We start from the raw sequence: 27,038 nt of genomic DNA, 5'->3' as shown, positions 1-27,038 counted from the left end.
CCATTGGTGTGACAGAGACTGTTAGATCTAACTTTCATATACATTCACTTGCCACTTTGTTAGGTACAGTGACCTTTGTTTTGCCTTCAGAACTGGCCAGAGACTGGTATCCAGCCACCAGTCAAAAAATGTGTATTCCCCTACTGATTGTGAGTGGTTGCTGGAAGTTTGTGGCAATCGCTGGGAAAATTACACTAAAGTCCCAGTCATATGAAACCACAGATAAGTCAGTGATCCATTGGCAACCACTGGTAACTAAACAGAATGTGTATTCCCCAATCAGTTGGCAACCAGTCCCCAAGCAGTCCTTATTCCACTATTGACCAAGATTGATACATATTTTTTTTAATTATGATTGCTTTGGTCGTGGTTTGAAGTGGACACTGGACAATTTGAAATGGAGTAGGCTTTCCTTCAACGCCCTTTGAAAGATATTGGCTGCATTGTTGAGGCACAACTTTGACGGAAAACCTTCTCTGAACTTTTCACAGCTTAACAGAAGCTTCTTTCTTTTGCATTTCTAGTTTTACTAACACTCGGCTAGTAGTAGCAAGTATGTACAGACACATGAAAAACTACAGGCAACTATGGTAATGTGCTGGCAAACAAAGCAACCACTAGGAGGGTTTTGGTTCAGCGCCTTCTTTAAGTGGAGGAAAACATGTTTCTCCGAGCAACCGATGGTTGGATCTCATCCAATATGGCGAACAACATGAGAAACTGTCATGATCCTGGGTCTGCTGACCCAGCGTTTTGTGTTTAGTTTATGTAGCCTTCAGGTTTCCTAAGTTCATCGTTATCATGCCTAGTTGTTTCCAGTTAATTTTTACCCCTTGTGTTCCCACTATGTTAAGTCTATCATGCCTAGGTGTTTCTAGTTATTTTCCCCTCGTGTTTCCACTATGTTAAGTCTCCCCTGCTTTTCATGTATTTCATGTCTGTGGCTTATGTTGTCAAGTTCAGGTTGTCATGTCTATATCTCACTGTGTTTCCTGTTTTATTGTGAAGAGGTCTGGCGTGTCTGTGTTCATCATGTTCAGTTACTCTCCTCCTGTGACGTAATTATGTACTGCTCCGTTGTTCCTATGTCTCCGCTCCAGGTATCCCTGTCAGTTCGTTATGTTTAGAGTTTTGTATGTTTCGTTTTAGTTCACCCAGTTTAGGTCATTGTTTAGTTTTCATCGATTCCCTATTATTTTGTACCCTCGTTTCTTTCCTTAATAAACGGCTTGTTTTGTTATTCATATCTCATTTCGGTCTGCGCTTGAGTCCTTCCCTGCAACATACGGTCTGCCCTAGTCAGACCGTGACAGAAACCTCCATTGGACTGATATCTGAAGGCCATTTGAGTACAATGAACTCACTGTCATGTTCAAGAAACCAGTCTGAGATGATCTGAGCTTTGTGACATGGTGTGTTATCCTGCTGGAAGCACACTGGGGTCATAAAGGATGTATTCAGGTAGCCTGTGGTGTTTCTGCAACTCTTGGCAAAGAAAATATCCCCACACCATTACATCACCAGCACATTCCTGAAACTTCTTTGACTACTGCTTTAACACAACCTCTGCCACTGTAATCATTGAGGCCTTTAAAAGGAAGATAGCGAGAAAACAGTTGAGGTCCTATTGTGCGTCATAAAATGGTAAGGCTTCTTGGTGATAAAGGCCACCATTCCTGGCCTTTTAACTCTTGCATGCAACATACAGGTTTAACATGTTTCCCATACTGGAGAAACAAAGTTGCTACTTGCTGTGGGGCCAAAGACGTGTGCTAACCATAAAAGGCTAGGATTAGCTATCACAACATTGCATCAAAGTGTAGTAATCCAAATATTATTATTCTCATAACTCAGTGACTAACTCTTATTTGATTATTTTTACTACTTGGAATGAGACACACGATAAGACACTGGAAGTATTTTCTGTCCTATTAGACCAATTTATAAAAAAAAAATGTTATGCACAGAGTCATGGACATATTGGGAATGATCTTTTATAAACCCTGTCCATAATTTGTGCCTTCAGAGATGCTCAAAGTGTTTTATTTTTCATAGTATTTGGAAAAATTGCTCCAATGGGTCTTTATGATTAGTTCAGTTTTCCTTCTTTTCCCATCAGCTGTTAACTACATGTGTCATGTGTGTTAGAGTCCTTCCTTCCCTGCCTCTAGACTTTACTTCCCGACTTGTCTCTTTCACCCACCACCACATTTCTCACCCTTCCTCAACCCACCGCACCCAGCTCCCCCTTCCTCACCCACCCCGCTTTGGTCTTCAAAGCACCCAGCAGAAGCCTACAGCAGCTCTGCAGCTCTTGAAATATAGATTTTATGGCCTCTGGGACGCTGCCTGCTACTCTTTACGTTTCAAATGTAAAAACACACACACTGTGATGGAACTGTATGTGCTGCTTTGCTCACGAGTTTATGAACATAGTAATCTTGCTTAGAACGTATTTCAAACCTCTATATGTCCTTTTGTAGTAAAGTTTGTACTCTTGCAGTCGTTTGAGGCGATCGGCCACTCCACAGCTTTTTCTATCATCTCTCTCATCTTCACCAGTCTTCTTTGTATCACCTATTTCTCGACCTCTGGTGTTAATAATGTGAGTCTGAAGCCATGTTATCACTCCTGTGAGGCTGTATTTAGGTAGAGAAATGCTTTCTGAGATGCACCACACTGGCAGTCCATAGTTTTTGAGATATTTTAGCTTTAACTTGTCAAAAGCAATCGACATTCGAGCACACGGATGAGTCGGGACGGAAATTTAAAGACATCAAATGGGACAATAATAATAATCGGCAGGGGCTCTGGTTTCTCCTAATTAAAGAAACATGACATGGAAAATATGAGTTTGGTTTCTGTTTTTCTTTTGTTTCTATTTTTTTTAAAGGGAGGAGGGTTGATTTAAGTTTGCCACCTATACTTGGCTGTTGGTGTAGAACAGGGGTCAGCAACCTTTCTGATGATGAGCGCCATCTAAAATTTCCTCAGAAGATGTGCCATATGATTGCATTAGCAATAAATTTAATAACGCTCTATATTAACAGTTACACACTATATAGAACAACTTTATAGAATTATATTTGTTTGCAGATGTTTGCAGCTATCAGCGAATAGTTATCAGCTACTCTGAAACAAAAAAGACTTTTTATCCATAACAAGAACTCCATAACAGCAAATGAACTGTACAACAGAAAATGCAAATGCTGTTTATGGTCTCCTCATAACAATGATAAGAAAAATAAACTGGGCCAACGTGACATATTTGTTAATACAGAGATGCACATGTTAATGTGATCTCTTGTCTCCGAGTGTCCAGCATTCAGACGGATACCTGAGGACACTCTTCGTGTGTGCAGAGCTCCACACTGTCACCAAGGCCTCTGCAATGTTCTGAAGACAGTTAAACTTGTCAGGTAGTGATGTCCAGCAGGTGAAAATGCAGCTCCATTAACACGCACGCAGAGACCGGCCCACCAGGTATTATAGGAAAAACCATAAAGTCTTTGAATGAAAACAAACGCTGTTGTGACAGTGATGTACAGTCTTGTTGGTATATGTATGATGTCTATACATTTTACATCAGATAAAAACTTTTGTTGTACGATTTGGATAGTATTTGTTAAAAGCTAGACATTTTAAATGAGAATAAGAAAGAAAGGTATTTCTTTGTGCCCCCCCTTTCCCTGTTAATGCCCTACCTGGCCCCTTGACAAAACTTTGCTAGACCCGCCCCTGCACAGTTACCAGCTGTCAGCTGCTTAGAAAAGGATCCTGGTGTTATTTGTCTCTCAGAAACAGTTCATAACTTCCCTTCAACTCATTCATGTCACCTAAAAGGTAAACCTGTTTCTCCATCACCTGTTCAGTTCTGATGGTTCAGTAAGGACATCTCCTGGTTTCATCTTCATGTTTCCCTCTCACCAGATAACCAAACCATATCATGACCAGCAGCTTTTACAGCTGTGGCTCCAGCAAACATCAGCTGATACTAGAAATTAATATTAAATAAATTCTAACAACAGCTGATCAAGTTAAAGGTGCTGCTGTTGTTTAGCGCGACATCCGCCGGTTTCCTTGTTTTGGCGCAAAATGGGCGATAAACAAACAAGAGAGAAAAGCCGATCAGCTGATCATTGATCAGTTTCATGATTGAAGTAGAAACAGGAGAGGTAACATCATAGCACCCACCCAGCTGTATAGAAACTCCGTCATGCTAGCTATTTTACTGTCAGTTATTGTAACTGACTGTAAAAAGTCAGCACAACGAAAATAAACTCCACCTAAACCTGGTTTATATCTGACCCAGATAGACTGCAGGTCATAACTTCTTACCTGAAGTTCAGTTCACCTGACACTCGGCCGCCTCAGGTCTCTCCTCCTCCTGCCTCCCCTTTTCCTCATCCACCTGCTTGCCTCTGTGGGAGCTCTGCCATAGCCATCACCAAACAGTTATTTTTACACATCTGCCAGCATCTGGCCAATCCATCACCTGTCATTGTTTATACCATTACAAAAACAAACAAACAAAACAACAAAATTTTCCCAGTGGGCCCGATGGCCAGTCCAGCTATGGTTGTGCCATCAGTTAACCCTTCCCGTGCCAGTGGCACGCGTGCCCAGGGTTGCTGACCCCTGGTGTAGAAGATGGAACACCAACCGACAGAAGACCCTGGGGTACACCCAGGACAGGCCGGATAGGATTGTGCAGCTGATTGCCTGGGAATGCCTCAGGATCCCACAGGGGGAGTTGTAAAAATCTACAAGTGAGGAGGATTTCGAGATTGCCTCAGTTAACCTGCTCCCAACAAATGGGCATAGTTTGGAAAACCTCTATATAACAAATCATAATGCTGACTTTTATTTTATCGGTTGTTTTTTTTCTTCGTCTACATCATCTCCTCCCTTTCTCATCCTTCCAAGAATCTATTACATTCAAATCACTTTTAATGGACGGTGAATTATGAAACCATCTTAAGCGCTTCTCTGTCCATCGGTTCATAATGGAACAGCTCATCTTACCACTAAGATGCTTTTTGGGAAAATGGACCAGTATAACTCCATTGTAGCCGCGCTGACTCGGAAGCAACTCTCACAGGAAGGCTCCTCCATCGCACTTTCTCATTTTCATCCACTAGCTGTTTCCCCTGCAGTCCTTCTTGCTCTCTTGCTTGTTCATGCTTTTTTTCTCTTTCATTTCCCATCATCCCCACTTTTATTATTAATTAGCTTGAAAACCTCTTGAATCCCAAGGAATTGCCCTGCCCAAGCTAAGTATCTGTACACATCTTAGTTGAAGAGACTGCTCCACCCACGTAGAACTTCCGGACCCACCTTGTCGACACTAGCAGTTGCCGGGCGTGTTCATAACTGTGATGACCCTGTTGTCTGGGCGACGGCCATTATGTTGTCACAGAAGCACTCAAGCTAATGGAGGAGCCATATTAATGATAATGCTCTGCCCCACACCCTCTTTTTCTTTTCTTTTTTTTGTATATACAGTTATGCTTACATTACTAGTAGTCTTCCATAATAAATTCTTGAGCCTTCAGACGCCAGCTATAAATCAGTGACACTTGTACCTGACCTCTCTTATTTTACTCATTTGCTGACGCTCACTCAGACACAGTCGCACAGGCGGTTTTGTTTACTTGAGTCATTTCTGCTATCGATCAAAATTTTATTGAGGCCATATTGTTATTTTCTGTAAGCAAAAAAATAAAATGCAGTCTTCATGTAATGATTTTCTTTCTTTTCAGGGAAATGCTACCAGAGATGCATGATAAAAAACCAGCTGTAAAAACATTAAACAAGAACTATGCTTGTATATTTGGGACGTGTGTGTTTCCACGCTCAATTTCATACCTCTATGTGTGTGCCAGTTTTTTTGGATTTCTTTTGTTTTTACCACCAGCTTGTGTGTCTGAACATGCCTGTATTGGAGTCTCTCTGGCTCTATAAGGCAGCTGAGAATATGTGTGTGTGTGTGTGTGTGTGTGTGTGTGTGTGTGTGTGTGTGTGTGTGTGTGTGTGTGTGTGTGTGTGTGTGTGTGTGTGTGTGTGCATGTCCTTGCAGAGCACTGGCCGGCTGATATTTGTGATAATGGAAGTCAGATGTCAGACATGTCAGTACGAGATAAGATAACAGAGAGGAGGACAGATGCATGATGAATTGATGATGGATAAATGGAATCAGTTAGTGTGTTTGTGTGCCACTCAACTTACATGTTACTTATCGTCCACCCACCTGTACCAAATTCAAAGAGAAACATAACCTCGAGGATAACTTGCAAGTGTGAATGTATCTGACTGCGATAGCCCTTGGATTGACTGGCAATATTGAAAAGCAGTTGAAGAAAAATGGAGCAATTGATGGATGGAGAATACATACTTGGGTGAACTAACTGTAAATACATGATCAAAAAGCTCCCCAAAACACTCACAAAGTATACAAAATCTTTAAGCAAACACTTATATTGTATAGATTAATGTTCACGTATACGTGATTAAATGAAAAGCTTCATAACAGATCAAGTTTCAGTCAAAGTAGGCTACAGGTTTAGAGCCCTTACAGTGAAACTATGTTCACAAGATGCATGCACATTACATAAGATGTTGATGACTTTAAAAGAAGCCCAGAATGTCAAAACAACCTGGGCGTAATATTGTAAAATTGAAATGCACTGGCTGACAGCTACTATAAAGCCAATTTCTCTATCGATCTCTGCGAGACTCCTTTGAGCTAGAATGTGATATAAACCATATTAGCATGTCTGCTTCCTGGTTATTTCCCTAGCCATATCAAGATCATCCCGTTAGCACAGTTGCTGTGTCATAAAGTTTTGTGGCCCGCAGGAGCATGCGGTCATATTATCATGCTAAAAAGAAAGTACACCCTGTTTAAATTCTAGAGTTTTACCTGCTAGCTGCTTTAAGACCTGCTAGTCCTTAACAGGTCTGACCATTAGTCGAGTGAGCAACGACACGATGATTACACCATGCATTTATTTATTCAACAAAAACTAAATGAAAATGCAGAAGCAGTGTACACTCCATGTTCCAGCCACTTGTAGAGCCAGCTTTAGCAGCAATAACTGGAAGCATTCATTTTATTAATAACTTTATCGCTCTCTCACATTGTAGTGGAGGAATTTTGGCCCACTCTTCTTTATAAGTTCAGTTTATTGAAGTTTGCGTGCACAGGTCTCATATCTCAGTCAGGCTGAAATCTGAACTCTGACTAACAAAACACTTTGATTCTTTTCTTTTTAAGACTTTCTGTTGTAGATTTCCTGCTGTCATGAAGCTCATTGGCCTCTTACATGACACAATTTGGGACAAGCTTTGGCTAAACAGAGGAGTTCATGGTAGACTTTCTGACTGCAAGGTGCCCAGGTCCTGTGGTGTAAAAGAAGCTCAAATCATCACCCTTCCACCACAGTTGGTATGAGGTGTCTGTGCTGATATGCTGTGTTTGAGTATCTCTAAACATGTTTTTGGCACACTAAAACATGTCTATTCTTAATCTAGCACTGGGCATAATAACATGGGATACTATGTTATCTATGATTTACCAGGTTCAATGGGTTATTTGAGGCAGTTGTTGACAATTTGACAACACATTTTTGAAATTAGGTTACTGCAGCTTGACTGGAGCCTATTTTAGATGATACTGGCCAGATGAAAAATAAATCAGATGAAATTCAGATGCTCTTTTTGAAGCTGAGACATAAGCTACTTAACAAGCACGCTCATACCAAGCTGAAAAGCATGGCCTCTGGTTGAAACTTACAGTAAGTGTATTGGGCTTCTGGCCACATAAGTGTTGCACTTGACAAATCTGATGAGTTACACTTCTAGTTCACTGCAGACATTACTGGAGACCATCAAAGCAACATAATGATGATTCTTCATTGTGTCATCCACCAGGTACAACATTGTTAAATCAGCAAATTCAGCTGTGCTCCAGAAATGCCAGGTGTTGGAACAGATATAGGAGGTTATCAGTTGGAAAACGAACAAGTAGATCACGGCATCTTGAGCCTTCCTGTAATCTCTGTGAGTACAAATAATGAGGTGAAATTAGAGTAGCGACATGGGATGCTACGGCTTTCTGTGTGTGCTCCTTCACAAAAGCTGTTACAGGCTGTTCTGACGAATAGAAACGTACAGTGACCTATCTTCATGTACTTCATGTACTTTAATGTTACTTTAATGTTCTCATTTTATGACTTTATGCAGATAATTATGTTATCAAGCAAGATGATAACAGGATATTTTTTCTTATCCTGTAAATACAGTTGTGCTGAGAATTTTTCATACACTCATCATGGGCACGAATGTCATGATAATTTTGGTCCTTTAATGATTTCTTTGAACTGTTTGTTTTCCAGGGTTGAATGATTGTGCAGCATACATGTTTAATTACTTTAAAAAACAAGAATTAAGTGCACAAGTTTGAATTTATTTAGGATATTTTTCTAATCTATACAGTGTCAAAAGTATATATTGGCTCAAATATATGCAAACACTCACTTGAATGTCTTAATAAGTAATGCTGAAGGTTCTAGACTGTTTAACCTGATAAGACCAAAGCCTATGAACCTCCTGTTAGTGATAATAATTTACTAGAACTGGTAGTTTCTCTTTGCTAATATAAAAAGAATTTGTTGGACAGCACTTATGGAACTGAAAAATACTCAAAACAATTTGAAATTTAGAAGAATGGACTGAAATTTACAGAATTCTCCTCCTGGGAAGGTCTCTTTGAGCCATCTCTAAACAACTTCAGATTCCAAGATCATCACTTCAAACAACAAGTAAGTGCATGTTTTGCTAATGCCTGGAAGGAGAAACAAACTGTTGCTCTCAAATGAGAGGAAATTGTATAAGCTGCTGTGTCATTTCATTGACACATTTGACAACCCAGAATCCACAAAGACTCAAGTCTGCCATGAACTAGAAAATGCTGGTCATGGACTGAGAGGATGCAGACCAAGAAAGAAGCCCCAGGTTCAAAATCCACACTTTCAACCTGTATTGAAATTTGCAGTTGCCTACTTGGATAGGCAAAATGGAGAAGAGTTTTATGGTCAGATGAGACAGAGATTGAGTTATTTGGTCACAATGGGAAGAATAAAGGTGAGGCTTTCAAACCTTAGAACACTGTACCAGCTGTCAAGGATGGAAGTGGAAGGAGCTTGGAAAGAAAAGCGTCTGGACTTCTTTAAGTTACTTGAAGATGTTTCACCTCTGCAGATTGTTACAAACTTAACAATGCGGTGTATGCTGTACAGTGTAGCGAGGAATGCCCAGACCTCTACATTGGAGAGACCAAACAGCCACTTCACAAACGTATGGCACAACATAGAAGAGCCACCTCCACGGAGACTCAGCAGTCCATCTGTTTCTAAAAGACAAAGGTCACTCTTTCAAAGATGCCAATGTTCACATTTTGGACAGAGAAGACAGATGGTTTGAAAGAGGAGTGAAAGAAGCCATTTATGTCCACTGTGAGCGGCCATCTTTGAACAGAGGCGGTGGTTTACGACACCAACTGTGTGCCATCTATAATCCAGTTTTGAGATGCCTTCCCAGACGCCTTAACGCCCACTCACACCCTAGGCCATCTGACCTCAGGAAATCACATGATAGGGTGGGGCTAGGTTTTACAATGAGCTCACCTGAAACCCTGGCTGATTGTGACCAACACTTGGCTCATGAGATTAGGTAGAGGATAGGACTGGGCGATATATCGGGTTTTTAAATATATCGATATATTTTTATACGAGATATGAGATGTGACAATATTGTTTATATCGATATAGTCTATGTTACGTTATAATTATACTTGTGGAGCTGCAAGTTTGCCTCTCTTTCATCCACTTTTGTCTCTACGCAATGTAGAGACATTGCGTAGAGACAATGTCTCCTTCACTGAACACAACTCCCCCTCCCCCATCGCTTCACTTGCAGGCAACAAGATGCACACGGCAGCTATCAAAGAGGAGCTGGTCAGTAAAAAGAAAACATTTGAAGATTACTATTTTAGTGCTGTCAGCGTAACGTTAACGCCATAACTGCATTAACGGGGCAAATCTCCGTTAACGAGATACCACGGATCACCCCGTGTGTGGGGCTGGACGGCGTTAACGAGCTAACCGGGCTAACGCATTGACAGACGGCCTAAAATGCTTTCATTTTCTCAAAAATCGACAGTCCACCTTATGTATGAATTCTGGTTGTGCTTACGAACCTTGAACCGATTTTATGTGGTACACAGTGCTAGGAAACCTTTCAAAAAATGTTTTGGTATGACTTTGGTAAGCTACGAAGCTGCGCTGCTTGATGGATTGTTGTAGCATTACGGCTACCGAGGAGCCTCGCGGAGTGATACGTACTCTGCTTCAACGTAATATTACTGTACCGTGTGTGTATAAGGACCACAAATGGCACCTGTTCAGAGACGTGGTTACAAAGAGGATTTCAAACTCCAGGCTGACAGTCACGCAGTAGAACTTGGGAACAGAGCAGCTGCGAAATCTGTCTTTGTTATTATGCTCAACGTCTTTTAGTTTACATTTTGACTGCACAATTGTGAGCTTTTTGTTATGCACAAAAACAACATTGTTTTAGTTTATTTATGGAGAATTATTATTTAATAAATGCTGATAATTTATTTCTGAGTAATTTTTTCTTCTACATCTGCGTTGTATGATAATAAAAGTAATAAAAGAACTGTCTTTTTGTTCTTACTTTATGGCTTTAAAAAAATATCGAGATATATATCGTATATCGCTATCCAGCTAAAGAATATCGAGATATGAATTTTGGGTCATATCGCCCAGTCTAGGTAGCGGATCATCAGGGGGTCCTTTTGTCCCTCTTTGGGGGTGTTACTCCCACGGGGTTTAAATCTGGGACTCTTCACCATGTGACCCTAGAACTGAAGAAGCTTCTTGGATGAGAGGTGAAACGTCTTCAAGCAACTTAAAGAAGTCCAGACTCTTTTCTTTCCAAGCTCCTTAGACTACGACGACCTGGATGACAGAGAACCTTCACAGACACATGGAAGTGGAAGAACATGAACAAGAAATTGAACGAGTCGCAATTCAAGATAAAAGAATCAGAGCAACAGAAATGTAACTGTGTTATATAAATCATTATATAAATCAGCTCCTATCTGGCAGTCTGGAATGCATAAAAACCTCTCCCTCACCCTTCCCCCTACTCCCACTTGCCCCTTTTTCCAACCTGAGCCAACAACATCATGAGTTATTACTCCGCCACTGGTGCACTCAGTAGACCAGGCTGACCTTAAAGACTCACTCTGGTGATGAATATCTAAATTACCTCCCCTCTGAGTTCTTCAGATCTATCTGTCCTTTCCCCATCCCCTCCTCAACAGCTGCTTGATTTTCTCCCCTGCTAAGTCCTTGATGATACTTGAAAGCGGCAACCTTTTACAACCAGTAGCCTCATCTCTTTATCTTTTTTTGGTCCCTATAACTTTCTCTCGTACCACCTTGTTCACTCCCTCTCCTCTGCCTCTTATGATCGGCTCCTCAGTGAAGGACAGTAGAGGTTACAGAGCTGGATGGTAGCCTACGGGCAGTACAACCTCTCAGAGAAGGGGAGATGAGGCGAAAGCTGCTTGGGGTATCAGTACCAGAGTGTTATTTTAGCCTTTCAGCAGTAGATATGGAAAGAAAGCAACCTTCTTGAATAGACAGTTTTTATCCAGCTGAATAGGTGACGACTATGCTTAGATTTCTAACTTTTTATTCCCGCATACTGGATTCTGATACATATCTCAAGGATTTGGCTCACTAAAGTGAAACAGATCCCTCTGCCATCACCAACCCTCTAAGATATCACATGTCAGTTAGCGAGGTTTACATGTAAATGCAGATTTTGTTCTTTTGTTACAAGCCTACTTAACCACGTTATTGTCTGTCTTTAGCTGTTTGCTGGTAGTAGCCTCACCTTCATGAACATATTGTATTTGTTTTCTCATCTGTCAGCAAGAAGAACTATTTTCCATACTGTCAAATTAGTTTTTTAAGGTGTGAATAGTGTCTGGTTTTTTTTTGTTTTGTTTTTATTTATTTATTTATTTTTTTTGGGGGGGGGGGGTTGTTTTTTTAACGAGAAAATATGTACCAATGTGCACAACAGCTGAAAAGAACCCTTCAGCCCAAAGAGACCAGCCTCATTCTGGACAGATAGGCACATGGGAGCAAAAAGGACTCAGAGTCTTAGGCAGAGAGACATTTAGGGAGAGGCAGAGATAGGGGAGGGCAGTTTAAAAATATGATGTGGAGTTTTGGTACCTCTCCCACAGGGAATACAACATTCAAACTGGGCCAAAGACAGACCACACACACATACAGACACACACGGGCACTCACTCACTCACTCATTCACTTCCCAGATAGAAGATTCATTAGGGCCTAATCTGGGCTACTTTTGGCACCAGTGAAGGCATCAGCTAATGTCGTATGGGCCTGGTGTAGTCCGAAGTTACGCTTGCTATCAATTATGGTGAGCCGGTGTGGCTAAAAAACTGACGAGATGGGGTTGAAATGGGTTACAGCAGGTGCTGGCTAGGCCAGATGTAGTCTGAATGACATTTAGCCCGTATATGGTAGACCTGTGGGTGGGTAGTGGCAGCTACACTCAACCCAAGTAAAAAAAAAAAAAAAAGATGTGGGCCACATTTGGGAAAAATAGTCTTTGCTATCTGGGTTGCCCCACACATGCACAAACACACGAGCACGCCAAACTGTAAAATTCAGCTACCCTATAAAGCAGTCCAGGTTAGGCAGACAAGAAGATGACGCAGACAAGAAACTGCAGATAGTTTAGCCAGTAACAGAGAACGAGCTGGAGAAGCTCGACTGAGGAGAAGACAGATACAGAAACATCTCATTAAACCGAATGTGAAGGACTACAGCTGACAGTTTGGAGTGTTTTTTCTTCTCTTTTTTTGGACAGGTAGGATATATTAGGTATTGCACAGGTAGCTGTCTTCATAAAAAGCTACTTTATGAATTAATGGACATCTAGTGAAAATAGGGATTATATAACACAATCTGTCTTGTTAGGACGGCATGAAGACAGCTTATTTTAGCCAGTGACTCAACTTCTAGGGATGAAAACTATGGATGTTTCTCTGGCAGCGGAGACGCTATTATGAACATTCTTGGTTTTACTACAAATTAATCTGTCCATCAACACAATGTCGTGATCTTTTGAGCCAAAAAAGGACTAGGTATCCCGGAAAACCAAGCAAAACTCGGACAAACTATAAAAAAAACCCCAAAAAGATCAAGAGCTCTAAAGCAACTCTATAGGCCCCAGTTAGCATGATAATGTTAAAGTTTATGACAGTACAAATTAAAATGGCACACACACCTCACACCAACTGTCAAGTGCGGTGGTGCAGGTGTGATGGTATGGGGTTGCTTTGCAGCCACAGGAAATGAGCACCTTCTAGTAATTCTATCGACCTTGAACTTCTCTGTGTACCAAAGTATTCTACGTAGAGTTAAATGTGGGACCATCTGTCTGACAGCTAAAGCTTGGCCCAAATTGGGCCATACAACAGTACAACAATCTCAAGCATGACAGCAAATCTACAACATGGATAAAATAACTGAAAAAGAAAAAAATAATCAAGATGCAATGGTCCAATCAACAGATAAGCCTGTTTGAAATGCTGTGGCTGAACCTGAAGAGAATTGTGCGCAAATGAATGTCATTGTGAAGAATAAAGGGCCAAAATTCCTCCAAAATGAAAGATACTGATAAAGTTATGCAGAAAAAATTCCTTTTAGCTGTTGCTACTCACACGTTTCTAAATATTTCCCTGTTAACCTTTGTCACACAGAACAAGGATTAAAAAGTGACCAAAAAAAAGCAGCAGTTTAAAAGTAAACAGCGCAAACCAGCTACCACTTTGAAGCTATTTTACATTACAAACAATATTATTACATAAACATATTCTAGAAAAATCATCATTCATTTAACTTGAATATAATAGATTTGCTGTGATTTTGAAGCATTAACATGTCAAATGACCACTTAGAGAGAAAGCTAGAAGAATATAAGTAGACTTACCAATAGGAGTTTTAGCTAGCAGCTAAAAGCAGCGTGAAATGGATTGCTGAAATGTGTAATACAAGAAAACTATTTGGTTTTAGAACATGAAAATGAACCATTCTATAGTAGATCCCTACAAAAAAAGATAGGATCAAAATCAGCTTAATAGGGTCTTTTTAAAAATGAGCAGGGCTCTTCTTGAGGTTGTATGAGCTCTCTGAAGGGCAACTTCTATTAAGAATGCAGTAAGCCTTTTCTCAAAAGATATTTTGAAATGTCACAGTAAAAAGCATGGGTATAAATATTACATTTGAAGATGGCTGAATTCCATTTCACCGCTTTGTTTTCAGGGTCCTGATGCCGCGCGTGCTGGCTCGCGAGGGCGGAGAGCCACACTTAATGTTATTAGCAACACTGCGCTTCTCCTACGATGACGAATAGAAACATTTACCATGAAAACGACCTGTAAAAGTGATAAAGGTGTAAGCGGTCTCAGCGCAGCAGGCGCAGCAAAGCTGAAAAAGATGTCAAGCTGTATGTACACACCCACACAGTCCAGAACAGCTGTTATTAGGCATACAGTGAAAACACCCGGATTTGGGAACCATAGCTGAGCAGTGCTTTTATTATTATTCAGATTTTTTTAACCTGCCAATTTGCTAATCATTTCTCATTCTTTCAATATTTTCTCAGCAGGCTGTTTCTCACACTTCCCCAGCCCCTTTTCAATTTCTTTTCTCCCTCTCTTCTCTATTTATTATTCTCCATTTCCATCAACATTATTTCTGCCCCCCCCTTCCTGTCCACTTTGCTTATTCACCTCTCTCTCTCTCTCTTTTACTTCCTGGTTATGTCACTTTCTCTGTGGCTGCCCCCCCCCACCACACACACAGCTGCTCAGCCCTGCATACACTTCAGCAGCAGGTTAAGTGTGAAGGTCTCCTCCTATGAGCTTCACCAGTGGTCATAAACCATTAGTCACAGCTTGAGATACTGAACTCTATCTGCATGTCTCGCTCCTGTTGTTTGCTTGTCATAAGTAATGTTTTGTGACAGCTTGTTAGAGACAGTGCGTGTTTATACGAGGAAGTCTGAAATATGGCGTAACCCTCTTTTTCCTCTCATTCTTTTGCTCTCTCCATTTGTTTCTATTTTCCGCACCCCCTTGTCCCGGATAGCTCACACTCATCTGTGAAGGGCACTTCATCCAGACATTTTCCCAGAGACTGCCTCCAGGCATGAGATCATTGTTAGACCAAAAAGCAACAAAAAATAAATAAAAATATTTGCCACTGTATCCAATGAAATGTGTGTTTTTCCAATGTAAGCAATAGGCATTTCCAAGCAACTATTAAGTGACAAGATGAATGGTGTGTGATGGTATATAGAGGTTATATTTCAAAATATGAACATTGGGTACAGCACTCCAGTTTTTACAGTTTATCCAGTTTTTAGGTAAAAGGGGGAAAAATGAAATCCCATACAGGCCAGCTGACCCCTTCGAACTGGCTACAGCTTTAAATGGGCTCTCAGTCATAAAGCTGTCTGCCTCTAAATCAGGCAGTTGGCAGGAAGAAGGATGACTGAGGAGAGAAAGAATAAGAATGTAACTGGTTCAGATGAGGAGAGAGGAAAACAGGAAAGCTGCTGGGGACATGGAGGTAGGCGGAGGTTAAAAGCAATGGGGAAATGATGAATATTAGAGAAGGAATATGGAAGGTGGAGAAACAAATAGAGACAAAATGTAGCAGGAGGAGAGGAAGGAGGGACAGTGAGGTGGTGGGAGGATGGGAAGGAGGTTTAGGGAGATGCTGGGATAAAGATGAGAAGTGATGCATGGGGTTTGGAAGTAAAAGGGAGAAATGTTTGCCAGCTGCTTCATTGTTGAGCTTCATCAATTGAGGGAATGGTTCGGGAGATGTGGGATGCAGTAGGTGAGAGGAAAGGAGGTTTCCATTGTAGGGGGGATGATGGTGTTGAAGTGGAACAAATAGAATGGAGACAGCATTCAGCATTCAGTCAGACTATCTGACAGCAGAATACACAGACGCCTATCAGACAGAGAGAAAAAAATGTGGATAGAAACAGCTGATTTTCTACGCTGAAACTAAAATATGGCTAATTATGTGAACAAAAGCAGCTAATAACTATGTAGCCTAATTATTGCCCTATTCACCATTCTGAGGCCAAAGTCCTTTCTGATAGCGTTTCAGGATACATCCCACTGAACCCAACCCCACCGTCATTGCGGTGAATTCAAGGTGTAGGGTTTGAAAAGTCTGGAAAATTTGACTTCTTCATCATTTAGATACTGCTAAATTATAAATGTGTTATGAATAATAAATGTTAATGCAGTGGCTTCAAAATAAATTAGTGTCAAAGCCTTCTCTGTAATAACACAGAGCTTAATTCTTCTGGAGTAATAATAATGTTTCATCTCTCGAGAAAGACACGAGGGGCCATCTTTGACTCTGAACAGCACTAAAGGAATAAATCATGCTGATAATAGCGGGGCAATTTTAAATTGCACTTTTTGTTTCATGAAACCTGGCAGATATGGATATTCTCCACTTTCTAAGTTCTTTAAAAAGCTCTCTATTAAGTAACGAGTTAAGTAGTCTACTCTTAATGTAGCTAGTTCTATGAATGGCTAAATGGTCAGTGATTTAGGATTGACATTTAATCATTAGTTATTATTAATCTCACTGCATGTCTTTGTCCGGTCTTCCTTCATTCACTGCCAACCGGTCAGGCAGATGGCTGCACCTCCCTGGTCCTGGGTCTGCTGGAGGTTTCTTCCCATTGTAAAGGAGTTTTTCCTTCCCACTGTTGCCAAGGCGCTTGCTCGTATGATTGTTGGGATTTTATCTGTTTTTTCTACATTATTGTAGAACAGGGGTCAGCAACCTTTCTGATGATGAGCGCCATCTAAAATTTCCTCAGAAGATGTGCCATATGATTGCATTAGCAATAAATTTAATAACGCTCTATATTAACAGTTACACACTATATAGAACAACTTTATAGAATTATATTTGTTTGCAGATGTTTGCAGCTATCAGCGAATAGTTATCAGCTACTCTGAAACAAAAAAGACTTTTTATCCATAACAAGAACTCCATAACAGCAAATGAACTGTACAACAGAAAATGCAAATGCTGTTTATGGTCTCCTCATAACAATGATAAGAAAAATAAACTGGGCCAACGTGACATATTTGTTAATACAGACAAATATGTCACGGCTACCTGAGGACACTCTTCGTGTGTGCAGAGCTCCACACTGTCACCAAGGCCTCTGCAATGTTCTGAAGACAGTTAAACTTGTCAGGTAGTGATGTCCAGCAGGTGAAAATGCAGCTCCATGAACACGCACGCAGAGACCGGCCCACCAGGTATTATAGGAAAAACCATAAAGTCTTTGAATGAAAACAAATGCTGTTGTGACAGTGATGTACAGTCTTGTTGGTATATGCATGATTTCTATACATTTTACATCAGATGAAAACTTTGGTTGTAAGCTTCTGATAATTATTTAATAACAGCCAGACATTTTAAATGAAAATAAGAAAGTATTTCTTTGTGCCCCCCTTTCCCTGTTAATGCTCTACCTGGCCCCCTGGCAACACTTTGCTAGACCCGCCCCTGCACAGTTACCAGCTGTCAGCTACCTAAAAAAGGATCCTGGTGTTATTTGTCTCTCAGAAACAGTTCATAACTTCCCTTCAACTCATTCATGTCACCTAAAAGGTAAACCTGTTTCTCCATCACCTGTTCAGCTCTGATGATTCAGTGAGGACATCTCCTGGTTTCATCTTCATGTTTCCCTCTCACCAGATAACCAAACCATATCATGACCAGCAGCTTTTACAGCTGTGGCTCCAGCAAACATCAGCTGATACTAGAAATTAATATTAAATAAATTCTAACAACAGCTGATCAAGCTTAAACGTGCTGCTGTTGTTTAGCGCGACATCCGCCGGTTTCCTTGTTTTGGCGCAAAGTGGGCGATAAACAAACAAGAGAGAAAAACCAATCAGTTGACCATTGATCAGTTTCATGATTGAAGTAGAAAGAGGAGAAAGAATGAGAGAAGACGAGGCAGCTGTGCAGCAAAGACACAGAATAACTCCAGCTTTGTGTCTTTTTTTTCACTCTAGCTGAAGTCCGGGACAAACTGTGTTCCTTTTCAGCTCAATACGAAACGCGTAACGTTTTCTCTGAATAGGGGACGATTTCATTTTTACAGGACGGTTGGAAACTCTACTAACTAACCTCATGAATAAAATAAAGTTCACTATCAGTAACATCATAGCACCCACCCAGCTGTATAGAAACTCCGTCATGCTAGCTAGTGCGCAGTACGAGTTATTGTAACTGACTGTAAAAAGTCAGCACAACGAAAATAAACTCCACCTAAACTTGGTTTATATCTGACCCAGATAGACTGCAGCTCATAACTTCTTACCTGAAGTTCAGTTCACCTGACACTCGGACCGGCGGCCGCCTCGGGTCTCTCCTCCTCCTGCCTCCCCTTCCCTCATCCACCTGCTGGCCTCTGGAAGCTCCCCCATAGCCACCACCAGTTATTTTTACACACTGCCAGCCTCTGGCCAATCCATCACCTGTCACTGTTTATACCGTTACAAAAACAAACAAACAAAAAAACCCAACCATCGGCCATAAAAACTAAATTTGCCTGTTGTTGTGATTTGGTTGAACTGAACTGATGTCATAACTGGATTTAAAATGTAAAAAAATGTGAATCAAGTATTGTTCTGTTTAGCAAATAGAAATAAATTTGTTCTTTAAGGGCAGTTTTGAAAAAAGAAACTTATAAATGTGTTGTGTTGATTGCAAAAGCCACCAGACAACATGGACTTTTATTAAAATAATAAAAATAATGATTATAATAAATGCATAATAGGAACAAAGAGTATCAACACATTACCTTGTAAGAGGTAAAAATTTGAAATATAGAAAAATTAACTTGCAATTAAAAGGCAACTTTGTATCCACTTTGCATAAATCAACATGTTAAATGCCGAACTTTGAGTAAAATGAGTTAAAAAAAAATCTTTGTCTTGTAGTTCTTATAAAATTATTGGATCAAATAGTTCAAACATACCAACTTCCCCCAACAATCGCTCAATAGCTTTTTTTTCCTTCTTTTTTCCACCCTAAGCAACTGCCATTTGTCATATTTATAAGTTAAGAAAGCGCAGAAGAAAACCTTTAGGCATCAAATATGTACAGCTGCTTATGTGTGGATCCCTACTGGGTCACTCTATCTGTATTTTGTTTTGCATTCTATGCTCCTTTTCCAGCTAGAAGAAGCCGTTGACTAAATAACTGGAAGCATCAAGTATTTTCAGCTAAAAGCAAGGTTCAAGTAACGGCCAAAACGCCACAAGTCACAGATCTAAAGACACCTTGAAAGCCTCAGACATATTTTGGCGTTCTCTGTTGTTATGCAGCTCAGGTATTTTTCTAGCATACTGAAAAAACCCAGAGAAACAAACCTTATCTAATATTGTGGAAACAGTGTTTCCAGGGTTGATGCCAGCTTGTTCTGAGGTAACAGAGACTGAAAAGTTTGATTTTGTGGTAGATCAGCCCCGCACTTGCTGCAAAGCATGTACCTTGAACTGAAGTTTTATTTTATGTAGCAGCAGCTTTAATCTGCTTGTACAGGTTGGGATTTCAGTCTTGAAAAATAATGTTTGTGATGGCACTTTGTAGGGAGGCATGGCAACCTTCATCACCTTCACAAAGCCAGACCTTTGGACAATTTGAAATGGCATCCAGTCCTTTGAAATGTAAAAAGGAATGGCTGCAGTGAGGTCTTGAGTATTATTTTGAAGTGGGCGAATGAGCAGCCTGTCTTTTACCACTGTCTGTGTCACCGTGGATGAAGACATAGGACCACTAATATTACAGGGTTTCGCTGCTGAATGCCTAGTTTTCCATTCGCAAACACGCAATCGGTTGATCTTCTGTATGTGTTTCCATCTATGGGATGGACTACAGTGTTTCTTCCTTTTGAACATTTTCAAAAGCAGTTTGAGAACTGCTGGATTTTCGATGAACAAAATGAGTGGCTAAACCACAGGACATATTGTAATGTGGAAAGAGTGCAAAGAGTGCATCGAGGCTACAGAGAAACAACAGAGCAGGAGAAAAACTATAAATCAGACTTACCTTAGATTTGCTACAAAGTAGTCTCTGGTGGATTCGAAGCGTTACTCCCTTTTGCAGCAGTTTTCTTTTTGCATGATCGCAAAATATTTTCACACTGCAGACTTAGTCCCCTTAAAACACTTGCCATGTTCTAATTTGGTAAGGGTTGGTGGGCAAGCCCAGATTATAAGGTGCAGCTGCACCTGGGAGGCTTTGTTTGATGCAGTTTCAGCTGTTAGTTAAAAAGAAATGCGCAGTTACAGTGTGGTTCATCGTGAAACAGTTTCATACATATTTAGCCCAGCTGCCCTATATTACCAGTTATGTTTTTACAGCAATTAGCTCCACATTGAGATGGGACTTCAGCTAGACAGTAATATTGTATCTTAACTTAACCTTTACAAACTTCTATCCATCAGGTATATTCTTGAAGTGACTCGCCAAACGTGTTTGGAGTCTTTGTTCTTTCTGCAACTGAGACAATCCAGTGATCTTGTCAAGTTCTGGATTTTGTTCAGGTGAATATGAATATTCTGTTAATGTGCCTTTTGCTCTTTTGGTTTCTCTTAACCCCTAAAAGTTGCAGTTCCCATCAATCATTGTAGGTTACCACAGATAGCAATGACTGTATGGCCCAGATTTGACCGCCACAACTCAGCTAACCCGACCATATTAAGGGCAGATGTCAGGTGTGTTGTCTGGCCCAAACAACATCTTTGATGATTTTTGTTGATTGATTTAGTAGCTTGTAGTAATCGGTAATCTTCCTTACATTCGTTCATTGAGGTTTGCGGGTATTCACTAATGCACAGCTCTCTGAAAGTCCCAACATAGCATTTCAATCAGTTTGAGGCCTGGACTTTGACTGGACCATTGCAGCTCCTTGATTCCTTTCCTTTTCAGCGATTCTGCACTAGATTTGGTGCTGTGTTTGGGATCATTGTCTTGTTTCATGACCCAATTTGGGCCAAGCTTTAGCCGTCAGACAGATGGTCTTCACATTTAACCCGAGAAAACATTTTTTTCATGGTGGACAAAATGAATGCAAAGTGCCCAGGTCCTGTGGTGCAAAACAAGCACAAGTCATCACATCACACTTGCTGATGATGAGTTAATCAAGTGCATTTGATTGGCTGCTACTTAACTACTTGATTCATATGGAATATTTGTTAAATAAGCAGTAACATGCTGGTTTCTGTCCTGTTTTTAGTTCATCTGAGGGTGTATGTATCTCATTTTAAGATCTTTAAAGGAGCAGATTTGTATTATGTCTTAAGCAAAACGTTGTACCTTCTTAACGTGAACATGAATGCACATCCTCCTGACTGAAAATGTGGCAGCATGTTGCAAACAGAGAAAATATAGTGGATGATGTTTTCCAATTAAAAGTAGTAGCATCTGAATAAACTCAGTGGAACTGCATTACAAACCCAGCTGTTACCATAATGTTGTACAATTTAATGTTAATTTGGTAAAGTGCTGAGCACATTTCAACTTAATTTAACTAAATACTACTTCCCTCTTATATTTGTTTCATATTTGAACATTACGCAGTTGAACATAGTGGAAACACTGCACTCTGTTTATGTGTGTTTGCCATATAATGCATTTGAATGCGAGGCAAACCACAATTGCACATTTCCATCTTTGTTTGCAGAAACAAGAGTGCCATTTGCTTGACAAAGAACACGATGTTCGTGCACTTAGGGTTACCAATGTGTTCATCACATACATGCTGTTTATACAGTGTATGCTTGTCGTTGTCATGCACTTTGATTAATGGAAGGGCAGACCTGACATTTGGAAATGGGACTCGTTGGGTTTCATTTAAAGCTCCCAGCCATGCAACAACCAGGTCCTCGGTGTAGTTTGATCGTACGTGGTTTGCTCTCAGGGTTTTCTCCCAGAAAAGCTTTCTGCCATGTAGTTTAATATTTCTATATAATTTTCACTTTTCTGGTGCTGTTGAGGCAATTAAACTATGTGGTTAGATTTAGGAAAATATCATAATATTTGTGAAAATGCACCCTTTCGAATATCCTTAGAGAGAAAGCATCAGGGGAGACTGGGGGTAATTGTAACTTTTTACATTTTCCCTCATAATTCAAAGACTACTTCAAGCACACTAGTCATTTTTAAGAAAAGGAACATATACAGTACTTCATAAATTACTAGAACACCACCCAGTGTAAGTTTTATGCTGTCCTGAATTGCCAAAATAATTTCTTCTGTTTCTGCGATGGTTAATCCACCAGTCTGTGCAAGCTCTTTAATCAAAATGACATTTTTAATGTTAAAATATAATTATTCTTGTATCCATGAACTTTCAAATGAACTGTTCTATAAAAAAGCTGAAAAAAAAATAAATCATGTTAATCTTTTTTAATTAAAGCACCAAATTACAGTTATTTACTTGCATTTCTGAACAGAAAAATCGGTTCAGTGCTTGAATCTTATGCTTGATTTATTCATCAATTCTGACACCTCAGAGAAGTCCGGTGGAAAAATATGAATCCAGTCTGTTAATTACCTAATAAATAATAATGCAATTTTTATTTTAGAAACAAGTTTTTGACAGATTTCTAAACGATTTGTGTTTTCTTCTTTTTATGACATATAGTCTAATACATTTATTAAGCACTACATATGTGCACTAATAGTACAATTTGTACATTTTCACTTATGATGGCAAGACTGTAAAAATGAAGCAAATAACACTATATCTCAAATCTAAAAACGTACATAGAAAGGTTTAGCTCTTGGAGGTATGTTTAGGTTAGTCTGTGGATTGAAGGCATTTTCCCAGAAAGCCTAACTATTCTAGAGGTAACTATAACATAATCCTATGAACTGAGTATAAGTTACAATTTAAAACTGTTTTTAAGGTAACTTACATCAATATAGACAACAGATACTGACTGATTTTTTTTAAGATATTACCATATGACATAAGAGATTTTAAGAGAATAATGCAAGATTTGCTATTATACCTTCAAACTGACACCTTCTGTCAACATGTAAGCACTATTTTAAACAAAAAGATGTATTTTTTATTTTAGGTAGTCATTTTAAATGTAGAATTATTGCAATATGTCATCTTTAACAGTAAAGTCAGTCATCAACACAGAGAAGCAAGGCGCCTGCAGTCCTAAATGTTGACATTAACCCCGACATCAGCGTTACAATCTTATATTCTATCTAGTAGCATCTACATGATTGTTCAAGATTATCTTTAAAACTGATGTAAATTAAAAACAAGTTTGTAAGCTTAAATTGATGGAAGTTCAAATTCACTGTCATGTAAATTTTAAACAGTAGAAGAAAAAAAATAGTGCAGATCCAGAAAGTTTTTACATCAAAATCAGTTTTGTCCCTGAGAGTTTATGCAGAAGTGTATTACAACTGCTCCCACTATCCTCTACTTTCCCTATGTGCTGGAAGGCTTCTCCTCTTCCTCACTGGTTTTTAAACAATGGCTGACAACCAACATATTAAGTTCTGCCATCTTCTGTTCCCAAGAATGGACATGGTAATAAATCCTAGCCATAAATCGAAGCCGCTGAACACTAATGTGGTAATGCTGTGCTCCTCCATTCCACACTTCCTCTGCTTCTTGATCATATGTTGTGACTCGTGGCCCCACTTAGTACACTATGTGACCACGCGCATTACCGTCTCCTCAGCCTGATAGTGTTCACTGTTTATATAAAGCTACAGGATGCTCTCCTGTTACTCGGTGTTTGGTACAGTGGCGTCATCTTGTGGACAGTGTTAACATTTCCTTATCGCGTTTACGCGACCGTTCAGTTTGGATGTAGCAGGTTTCCGTAGAGAGGAGGAAAAGCGTCGCCCTAGCAACGGAATGATCAGCAGCAGGATTCTTCTGCAGCGGATTGAATCTTTCATGAAAGAGAAACGCATTCAGCTTCTGGTTTACTAACTAAAGCCGTAATGGCTGCAAGCAACCCATCCGTGTTTCTTCTTACGGTGAACGGACATATTGAGGGAGCGAACGTGAGTGGGCTTTCTGTGTTTTAGCCTAGCCTAGCAGCTGATTGTTCAGCTAGCATTAGCACCCTTTGAGGTAACTTGTGCCATGGATTCGTCTCATTTCTCAGTTCGTTTACCCTTGTGTACAGGTGTAAAGCTGATATTATCTTTGTTGTATTTCAGTTTCCAGAGTATGACAACTTGTACTGCAAATATTGTTTTGTCTACGGCCACGACTGGGCTCCCACCACGGTGAGTAGCTGTCAAGTCCTTTTCTGCATCTCGAGATTCAATATAAAATTACAGTTTTATATATAGTAAAGGAACAATTAGCCTGAAAAGGGGTCATGAAGTCTTTACTAAATAACAAATGGTTAAAGTCCAGCCCCTACTGAAATTTCGTGTGTTTGTTTGTTTTCGTCCTATAGGGGTTGGAGGAAGGCATCACGCAAATTGCTAGTAAAAGCAGCCAAGCTTCGCACAGGTTGATATGGAACTTCCCACTGGCAACAACATTTAAGAGCACAAATCCATCTGGATGTGAGCATTACACAAACACACTCAAAAACACGTGGTTAATTGCAAACAGTTGCCCTCTGTTGACAAAAATATTAGATCCTTTAGAAGGAGAAGGGCAAATTAGTTGCACTGTCTTTGCAGATCAAGAGAAAGTATATGATAGAGTGACAAGAGATGAATTGTAGTACTGACAGACAGCCAACCAAGTATGTGAGAGTCAACCGTCCAAAGTGCACAAGAGAGGTGAAAAAGAGAGTGCAGGCTGGGTGGAGACAAGTGTCAGGGGCGATTTGTGAAAGAAGGATAGCAGCATGAGTGAAAGGGAAGGTTTAAAGGATGGTGGTGTGATCTGTTATGATGTATGGTTTGGAGTCTGGGAGTGATCAGGATGTACGGGACTGGAAATTAACATATTAGAGGGACCACTCAGGTTGAGCAGTTTGGAGACAGAGTTTGGCATGGAGGGAGGGAAAGTGGAAATGTTGGACAAAGGATGCTGAATATGGAGCTGTTAGGCAGGAGGAAAAGAGGAAGACCACAGAGGAAAATGTTAGATAGGTGAGATTGAGGCAGATGATCTGCTCTGAAAATAGAAATAGAAGTAATATCTAAAACTTATTGTAGACAGAGAATTTATGTATTAATTAATGGGTTCATTTTCCAGGGCCTCAGCTTGTGGTGAGTGTTTATGGTCCAGATGTTTTTGGCAACGATGTGGTCAGAGGCTACGGAGCAACACACATCCCCTTCACACCAGGACAGTCAGTACTGCTTTCATTTACTTATTAGGTTTTTTGGGGGGGTGGGTTGCCCTACACAAGTACCATTTTCAAATGACTCGTGCTCACCTTTGAGCCATGTCAGCATGTAGACACCACCTGCTTCTTTCAGCAGGAAGAGCGTGAAACAGAAAATAACCTTATTTTTATTCTTCAGGCATACGAAAACCATTCCCATGTTTGTTCCTGAGCCCACATGGAGACTTCAGAAGTTCACAGGGTGAGATGTGTGCGGTCTTCTCATCTCTCTGCCAGCAGCTCGGGTGGCTTATGATCTCAGAGCAGTACAAACTGCGCAACACCTGAGCTAAAGATAGGCTCTTATTACCTGTATGGTGAGAATAATTAACATTGTTTTTCCTGCTTCTGTGATCAGTATGCGGAAAAACACAAACAAAGGTATTCCCACGTTATCTCCTGACAACCTAAGGTCGCATAACTTTGGTGGCATGCCAAAGTTATGTCATTTGTTGTCCTGACAGTGTAACTGAAATAAAACAGCAGCAGCACATTTTTTAAGGGCTTTTCTTCCTCTTGTTTTAGCCACTTGTATCAAAGTATCAAGTTATGGTTAACTTGCCTTAAAAAGCCTTCCAGAGTAGACTGAGAAAACTGAGTTTATCTCAAGCTAAATGCATATTCTTAAGCCAGTTTGTCATACATAGAAAGGTTCACAATTTTTTTCCTCTCCTCTGTTCAGGTGGTTGACGGGACGACGGCCTGAATACACAGATCCTAAAGTGGTGGCCCAGGGTGAGGGCAGAGAAGGTGTGTGGCTCTTGTCTGTATTTCTTTAGTCCCAAAACTAGCATGCTGTGCTAAAGTCACATCAGGGAACCCGAAAGGAGTCCAGTCTAGTGCTATTAACTTCTTGTTGCTGTTGAAATAGTTGTTTCTCCTATCGCAGTTCTTATTCTAGTGACTGAGCCTTTAGATTCACAACAGATCAAATCACACAAGTTACTCCAGGCTCTGGACTAAAACAAAAACTCTGTGTCTTATATTTAATGTTGCAGTGACTAGAGTTCATTCACAAGGCTTTGTGTCAGTCTCCTTTCTCATCATGACTAAAGACATGAAGAAGATGGACTATGAGACGGGACCATCAGGCCCGGCAAACAAGCCCTCTGCCACATCTGGCTGATCAACAGAGGAACAACCATAAAACATGTGGTAACATTAACAGACTGAAGGAAATTTGGGCCAAATGACACATCTCCTCATTAAGGCGACATTTTTTCCCCTCACCGTGACAATCCCGTGTTCAAATGAGACACCAGCAATAATGTGCGCATCTGGAAATATTGTGTAGAGATGGAATTATACTAATGTGCTTTCAGTTATACCTTTTGTACCATTTTTGATTTTTTTCACTGTTACTGTATGTTTTTTTAAAACTTTTCTAACACAAATAAACTACACATGTTGAGCACAGATCGCTGTAGTCTGTGGGCAAAACATCCCC

At 40.2% G+C, this 27,038-nt stretch overlaps 2 protein-coding genes across 2 annotated transcripts in view; both read left to right on the top strand.

The window, feature by feature from the left end:
- Window positions 1-27,038, top strand: part of LOC309704410 (uncharacterized protein) — a 342,365-nt gene that overhangs the window by 218,137 nt on the left and 97,190 nt on the right. The window lies entirely within an intron of this gene.
- On the top strand, window positions 24,098-27,007 carry b9d1 (B9 protein domain 1). Its single transcript, XM_082529213.1, has 7 exons — window positions 24,098-24,299; window positions 24,459-24,527; window positions 24,704-24,815; window positions 25,459-25,555; window positions 25,731-25,793; window positions 26,274-26,341; window positions 26,590-27,007. The coding sequence occupies exons 1-7, from the start codon at window positions 24,237-24,239 to the stop codon at window positions 26,715-26,717; spliced, it is 600 nt and encodes a 199-aa protein (XP_082385339.1). The 5' UTR covers window positions 24,098-24,236; the 3' UTR covers window positions 26,718-27,007.

The sequence above is a fragment of the Aulonocara stuartgranti genome, assembly GCF_965226115.1.
Source record: "Aulonocara stuartgranti genome assembly, chromosome: 4".
Lineage (NCBI taxonomy): Eukaryota > Metazoa > Chordata > Actinopteri > Cichliformes > Cichlidae > Aulonocara > Aulonocara stuartgranti.
This window is presented reverse-complemented; position numbering and strand designations above follow the sequence as displayed.

Excerpts from the sequence above, each read along its gene's own strand:
- b9d1 (XM_082529213.1), top strand. The coding sequence starts at position 24,237 with ATGGCTGCAAGCAACCCATCCGTGTTTCTTCTTACGGTGAACGGACAT. Across the intron at positions 24,300-24,458 it reads GACATATTGAGGGAGCGAAC|TTTCCAGAGTATGACAACTT; the intron begins GTGAGTGGGCTT and ends GTTGTATTTCAG. Across the intron at positions 24,816-25,458 it reads GAGCACAAATCCATCTGGAT|GGCCTCAGCTTGTGGTGAGT; the intron begins GTGAGCATTACA and ends TTCATTTTCCAG.